General features: G+C 32.5%; 1 protein-coding gene across 2 annotated transcripts; it reads right to left on the bottom strand.

Moving 5' to 3' along the window:
• LOC109224606 (sufE-like protein 2, chloroplastic) lies at positions 3,134–6,761 on the bottom strand. 2 transcript variants are annotated; one of them, XM_019389150.1, is made up of 3 exons: positions 5,741–6,761; positions 3,373–3,499; positions 3,134–3,267 (listed from the first exon to the last, which is right to left on the bottom strand). In XM_019389150.1, the coding sequence occupies exons 1-2, from the start codon at positions 6,266–6,268 to the stop codon at positions 3,473–3,475; spliced, it is 555 nt and encodes a 184-aa protein (XP_019244695.1). In that variant the 5' UTR covers positions 6,269–6,761; the 3' UTR covers positions 3,134–3,267; positions 3,373–3,472. The 2 variants fall into 2 exon arrangements, with proteins under 2 accessions (XP_019244695.1, XP_019244693.1); XM_019389148.1 differs by having other exon boundaries at positions 3,134–3,249.

Below are 8,163 nucleotides of genomic sequence, written 5' to 3'. Positions count from 1 at the left end.
CTCTATAGCCACTCGGGCAAAATAATGGCCCTACTTTTTTAGCTTTTATTAACATTTTAATATCAACTTATAAACAAAACCCTAAAATTCTATTCTTTCTCCCCTCTTTCAGCTCCCTACTTCTCTCCCTCCCTCCCCCTCCCCCTCCCCCTCTCTCTCCTCATCTTCTCCCTTCTTCAACCTTCTTTTCCCTCTCTTCTCATCTTCTCCCTTTTCCACTCCTACCTTTTTTTCATCTTCTTTTCTTCTCTTCCACTATAACGACACCAACACACCATTTTTTTTATTCTCTCTCTCTCTCTCTCTTATAATTTCCTCCTCCTTCACTTAGATGAAAAAAATACTATCTTCATTGTGTAATTTTCGGCCAAATTCTGACAATGGTTGCCGTCTTTTTCGCTTTCTGTCCACTTTCAGATATGGTACTGTATGACACTTTTTTGGATAAAATTTATGAGAAGATGAGAGATGAAGAAAATAAAATGGCCACTGTCGGAGAAAAACTTTTTTCTGCCAAGTTGGTTGTCCTCCATTACTGTCAATGCTCCTTTATCTATATATCATGTAATTCTTGTATAATATGAGTATAATCATTATGTATACATTATACATTGATGATATATTTACTATACATTTATTATACACATATTATACAAAAGTGGACGTGAAAGATTATAGTGGCTACGTGAGTATTGACAACATTATATATAACGTGTATAATTATGTACGCACATTTGTATGAAAGGTGTATTTATATTCATAGGATGCATATACACTATTTATACACATTTCATGTTCATTTAATTTTGTATATAAAGTGTATATACAATGTATAATGTATATATGCGGTGCGTATATAATTTATAATATGTTTAAAAAGCGAATAATTAATATTCTTTTGTATATAAAGTGTATAATCTTTCTCTCACAGATACTCTCAACATTTATTTCTTTTTCCCTTTTAGATCTTATTTATTTAGGTTTAATAATCTATTTATATAATATATAAAAACCGTATATACATCGTCTTTTGTTTTTTTTTTCTTCTCATTCCTACTTTACCATTTCTTCTTCTTCTCTTTTGTAATAATTTTTTTATATGAATTCTCACTCTTTCATTTTTTTCTCTTTTAAGTTAATTCTTAAAAGTTGTAGTTTTGTATAAAAAATACATATACACTTATATAAAGTTGTATATACATGGTACTTGTATATTAATTTTATATAGAAGTTGCAAATGCACCGTTATACAATGTTAAAAACTATATATGCAATGTATACTGAGTTTGGCAGTGTGTCGTTTGTGTATATTGAGTATATCCGAGTGTGTTTGTGTATCTAATGTGTATACCAAGTGTATCTGAGTTTGTTTGTGTATCTGAAGTATATATTGTATACATTGTAAAATGTACATCTCTCTCTCATACACATATAATCCCGTTATCTGTGTGTATTTTTTCTTCGTGAGTTGAGTTTTTAAGTAAGTTTTTCTCTTTTGAAAGATATTTTATTTTTTTGAATTCACCGGCTTTTTGGACTTTTGACCGAATTGTTCTTTTTTGTGTAATTAAAAAACTATTTGACTAAAATAGTTTCATATTTTACATTGCTTTGGATTGAAGATATATTTTTTATTACTGTAAATGAGATTTCTAAGATGAAAAATCATTTCACCGGCTATCTATTATAATTAGTAATTGGCTTCAAATTGCATAATAGATTTGTGGGCTAGAGGTTGTCAAAAGTTTCAGCCGAGCGGCTAACGGTGAAATTGGTAAAAATAGCACGGTATAGCCAGTTTTTGGACTGGTCAATCAAAAATAGCCAGCATTTACCAAGTCAATGAAAATTAGCCACCGTTTTGCTGCAATAGAGACCGGTCCAGCATAATATATTGGAGTTCGGTGCACTTGTGTATGAACTCCAGCATATTATGCTGGACCGGTATACTTTGCTGGCTCCAGTATAAAATACTGGATTATACTGGACCATTATACTTGCTGAAACTCCAGTATATTATGCTGGAGTTCTAGTGTACTTATGCTGGAACTCCATCATATTATGCTGGAGTTCCAGCATACTATTCTAGAACTCCAGTATAATATGTTGGAGTTCAAGTATATTTATGCTGGAACTACAACATAATATACTAGAGTATTTTTCGGGTTTTGAACGGTGTTTTCGCTCAGATTTATCTTTACATAAAAAGTGGATAAATTTCGATTACTTTTGAAATTGGGCTATTTTTGAACGACCAGTTGTAGAATCTGACTATTTTTAAAAATCTCCCGTGAAATTGCCACCTTAGAAGTTAAAATACACCGAATAATTGTGTCACTTCAGAAAAAATAAGAAGTGCTAACATTAGAAAAACCTTACCCTTACCATTCTTTCATAAATGTCAAGAAAAAAAATACTCTTGTTCTCTCTAGAAAACTCTTTGAAATCATTTCACGGCAAAGTTGGAAGTAGTTTTCCTACGCTTTTCTTTGCAGGATAATTTTTTTCCTATGTAATACAAGTACGATCACAAATTAACCTTTACGGTATAGTTCATGTTTATATACATATATGCAATTATATGGGAAAGGATCCCCTCCAGTACACTACTCGTCAAACAAATACATTGAGTTTTGGAAGACTGTGTTCTGGAAAGGAATTGGGATATTATCACTTCTAGCCCGCGCCAAAAACTATTTATATTTAGTAGCCGAAAAAGTTTATAAAATTTGTATATAACATACAAAATGTATATATATACAAAAAATATATATAAATTTTATATATTTTCTCGGCTATTATTTTTACAGCGGCTATACAGTGTCATTTTTCCAAAGGAATTCACCCTTGTTTGATTTGTTAAAAAAATAGTACGGAAATAAAAAAGAAACAGCATTTTCAGTAAGTGTATCCACCTGATTTCACTCTTCTTTTAATTTGCCCATCACCAATGGTTGTGATAGAATGCATAGAATTTATCTGCCTTTAATTGATCTAATAGAGGTCTCAGGTTCGACGTCCCTTAGAATGAAAAAAAACCTATAATAGACCTAAGTGTTTGCCTCTGAAGCGGAAAAGTTCATTGCTCATCTTCAATCAAATACCTTGAAAGAGTGGAAATATTATGCTATAATAATAGCCACCCTGAAATTTATTACAATAGTGAGCAAAAGAGAGTGTTTCTGTCAGCAGTCTTGTAACGTAAATATCGTCGACTACTTTCTTGTATAGCCATCTCTGTAATCAATTCTACAGACATACACCAAACTGCACATAATTAGTTGTAAGGTTTGAATTATAGAAAATACAACTACTTAGAATGACATGTTAGTTATCTGTAGTTGCAGCATACTAAAAAGAAAAGATTTCTACCTTTGAATAGCAATGGGAAGGAAATTGCCACAGTGGAGAACAAAAGATGTTTGAAACTTGAGCAGATTCAACCAACAATGGTACAAAGCTTGGCTAACAATTATTTGACTTCAAGACTGCATTTAGGCTGCAAGCAACAACATAATATGCAATAAGATAAAAGATAAAAACCATTCAGAGACAGGCATAAATTCATTTATGAGCAAAGGGTTCTGTTAGACACCACACATCTAATTAATTTAAGGCTTATAAATATCAGACAAATGGCAGTAAATTTTAAAAATAGCCAGATTTACAACTGGTCGTTCAAAAATAGCCCAATTTCAAAAGTAATCAAAATTTAGCCACTTTTTATATAAAGATAAATCTGAGCGAAAACACTGTTGAAAACCCGGAAAATACTCCAGTATATTATGCTGGAGTTCCAGCATAAGTATACTTGAACTCAAGCATATTATACTGGAGTTCCAGAATAAGTATGCTGGAACTCCAGCATAATATGATGGAGTTCCAGCACAAGTACACTAGAACTCCAGCATAATATACTGGCGTTCCAGCAAGTATATTGGTCCAGTATAATGTACTGGAGACTGGAGCACCGGATACTGGAGTTTGGAGCACCGGTGCTCCAGTCTCCAGTATATTATACTGGAGCCAGCAAAGTATACCGGTCCAGCATAATATGCTGGAGTTCATACACAAGTGCACCGAACTCCAGTATATTATGCTGGACCGGTCTCTATTGCAGCAAAATAGTGGCTATTTTTCATTGACTTGGTAAACGCTGGCTATTTTTAATTGACCAGTCCGAACACTGGCTATACCGTGCTAATTTTACGACAAATGGGGATAATGAGATATGCTTAACTTGAAAGTTGAAACAAAACCAAGAAAAAAGACATTTCTTTTTCTCATCTGATGATCTTGTTTCAACTTTCAACTACTAAAAAGAAAGGAAATATGCAGCAGAAAGTTATTACTTAAAGGCAAACCCTGCAACATTTTAAGTCAAATATGAGAAGAAACACATTTGAAATCATTCTACATGAATGTAAACAATCTAACTGGGAACTTTACATATAGGTCCCTCCACAGTTATCTAATAAACATGAGTGAGGTTATCACATCATAGACTTTTCTGGTGTTGAAAATTACTGCACTACTCAAATTGATACTCTCATTCAGCCGTCTTTCATATTAATTCTTTATCAATTCACCCGCACAGCAATTTAGAAGTAATTCCTAATAGAACCTTCTTAACAGAATGAACGCGAATCAAAATGTTGAGATTAATCACAAATCTTGGTCAAACCAATATACCAGACTGCTTTTTGGTGAAGCAGCTCCAAACACATATTAGCATACAATTGCGGACTCTTCTCGGTCAATACAAAATGTTCAAATATTAGAGCTCATCTAAACAAGTCCTGAGTACGACAATTTGGCAAAACCTGCTTAAAACTAGACCCTGAATTCTTAGGCAACGAACGATACATCTGATAAGCTTTTCTAGACAACTGAATGCTAGCTATATAAAAAATACTGCCCAAAGACAACTAAAGTCCCAATGAACTAGACATTTGGAACTGAAAAACCTTCTATTCTGCAGTTCATAAGATGGTTTCCTATCTTTATAGAATGTCTCAAATCAAGAGTAGCTCTATTTCTAACAACGTAACAAGTGTCAATTGAAAAACTGGAAAGCTTCAGCATGGAACCTGCCTTTACTTGTACAAATATGTAGATGTTTGAGCAATCTACTTCATGTGCAGAAGCCAATGCAATCTATTTCAATGAGTTCCACTGTACCCAGTATTTTCAACATTGGACATAGACATATATACAAAACCACTAAAATTTCAACAAATATAAATTTTAAACCTATAATTTCAAAAGTGGAATGTATTCAGTGCTAAAAACCTTAAAGGTTAAACTAATTAAGTTTAAATTTTGAATCTGCATCTGACTTCATGTCAACTGTTCAGACCCAAACCATGATACTACTGACTTCTTAACATTAATATCTGCTTTCTCTTGAATAATGGATTAAAGAACTAATAGGTGCTTTTCCTTTTTTATTTTTCACAATTTCCTGGAAAGTTGTGGTTGGTGGTCGTACCACACTAAACCATATATATATATATATATATAGCATCTTGAATAAGAAAAAAACTTTAGTACAATACAATTCTAACAAGAACAAAAAACAAAGTATGATCTCATGCCATCCATAATTAAAGATACAAATTCATTTCTTTAAAAGCAGAATCCATTTGGATCTTTCCCTGAATCATTGTGTACTACACTCACAAAATAAACATAAACAAAACCAATAAAAAGAATAAACAAATGCTACTTAACAACCAACCTCAGATTCCAGGTAACTTCCATGAGGCCTAATAATTAAAGAATGAAAATCTTCCAAAGACAAAGCTGCTCTATTCCTCTCCTGAACACAATCTTGAGTCCTATTCTGCATACTGAACAACACATTATGCCAAGTATTTACCCTTGAACGACCCTTTTTAGGTAATCCTACATTCATATCAGCCAAATCCTCTGCTGTAACACTTAAAATCTCCTCTGGTTCAGCACCATCAAGCAACCATAACAAGCAAGAACAAAACCCTTTTGTGATCTCTGAATCACTATCTACTCTAAACCTCATTGAACCCCTTTTATCCATCCTAACCTCTAACCAAACCTGAGTTGTACAACCCATGACTCTGTTTTCTTGAACCTTAGCTGACTCACTTAATGGTGGGAGAATACTTGCATACTGTAATAATCTTTTCACTCTATCAATTGGTTCTGATAACGACCTAAATTCCAAACCTAAAATCTGAACTTTGTCAATAACACTTAACCCCTCTTCTACCGGTGCTTCTTTGTCCATAATCAAGCAAGAAACTGAGGAAAGGCTCCGTCTTTTAGTTGTTGATCTTGAATTTGAGTAACACCTGTTTGCGGAAGAAGTGAAAAAGATTGGACTTTTAATACATAATTGAGGATTTGGCTTGGTGGGTGTGAAAATGACTGGATTTTTAGTACATTATTGAGGAATTGGCGATGAAATTGTTAAAAAAGAATATGGGAATGGAAGTGTGTGCATGTTGGTTAAGAAGAAAAAATGATAGAAGAAAATTGGAGAGTGAGGGGATTTGCTGATGACAGTTAGAAGTTGGTGACGTGTGAGATTTTGAGAGATAAAAAAGTGGGAATTGGATCCTTTAACTTCGGGAAGTTTTGAGTTTCAGAGAGCGAAAAGTAGAAAACAAAGGTGAAAAAAGGCCATAAGAATCTGATGATGAGAAGAAGAAGGTGCAGCAAAAGAGAAATAAAAGCAGTGGCGTTTTATAAGCCCGAGGCCATTGGATATTTCATTCCAAAAACACAAAAAGCGCCAATAGTGGAAATCTCCCATGAATCTTGTTTTTTATATTTTAATTTCATTTTCGTAAAAGGCTTTTGGGAAATTTTTGGTTGAAGTCCAAAAAAGAAAGAAAATTGAGGTCAAGTTGTGGTGAAAGAAAAAGGATATTTAAAAATTAAAATATTCTTTAAAATGCATTTACATATTAATAGATTAATATAAATCAAAATATTTTATAGTAAAAATATAAAATATCACAATATTATAGTTGAAGAAAAAATTATTTGATTTTTTGAAATAGTAGTAATATGGTTATGCTTTTTGGAATAAAAAGGAGTAACCTTTAACTTAACTACTAATTGAAGCTCTTCTGCTTCTTTTTTTTCTTTTTGTCTGAAAATGTGAGGGTGATGAAAATTGACTCAAATTCCTCTTCTTCTTCTTTTTTTTTTTAAGACTTTCCCTATAAGATTTGAAGAAGACCCATATTATAAAATGAGATATAATACACTGAATATGCATGTTATTATTATATATTAAGTTAAATTCGTTGTACTCTAACCCGGAACAATAACATTAACCAATAAGACTTGCTAAAAAGAAGTTGGTACCTTAAAATTGAATAAAGTTGTTGAGAATAAATTCATAATTTATCAAGATCAATTCTTATTGTCACCAGTACAAGAGCAGCGAAAATGATCATAATATAGAAAACCGGTGGATTGAAACTTTGACGAATGGACAAAACCACACTACAATCCGTGCAAGAAAACAAGATTATAAGCAAACTGTTGCGACCAAAAGCACACGCAAGCATATGCGGACGTCAAATAATAAAGTGACACTATTAGAAAGCCGGAAAAAAGCGACCAACAATTGGCGATCAAAATTGGTCTGACAATAAAAGCGACCAAAGTTGGTCGCTAAATTGGAGAAAATTATTAAATAATTATTCTAAATACATTAGCGATCAAGGTTGGTCGCTTTTTGGTCGATAATGTGATCAAAATGTTGACCGTACTGGTCAGACTTGCTTGGTCAAAGAAATACTGAAATTAGCGACCAACTTTGGTTGCTAAAGTGGGACCCAGTTATAAAATTTTAATAATTATATTATTATTTAAAAAAATTATAAAATATAAATAAATATAATTTAAAATTAGCGACCAAAGTTGGTCGCTTACGAAAGGGGAAGCAGATAGAGACCAACTTTGGTCGCTAATCTGGGACCCAATTATAAATTTATAATTATTTATTATTTAAAAAATTTATAAAATATATAAAATATTAATTAAAAATTAGCGACCAAAAGTTGGTCGCTTACGAAAGGGGAAGCAGAATAGAGACCAACTTTGTGGTCGCTAAATCTGGGACCCTCAGTTTCTAATGTTTAACAATTATATTATACTTTTAAAGTA

The sequence above is a fragment of the Nicotiana attenuata genome, chromosome 3, assembly GCF_001879085.1.
Source record: "Nicotiana attenuata strain UT chromosome 3, NIATTr2, whole genome shotgun sequence".
In the NCBI taxonomy this organism is placed as follows: domain Eukaryota; kingdom Viridiplantae; phylum Streptophyta; class Magnoliopsida; order Solanales; family Solanaceae; genus Nicotiana; species Nicotiana attenuata.
The sequence above is the reverse complement of the archived record's forward strand: the minus strand, read 5'-3'. Positions and strand labels throughout refer to the sequence as shown.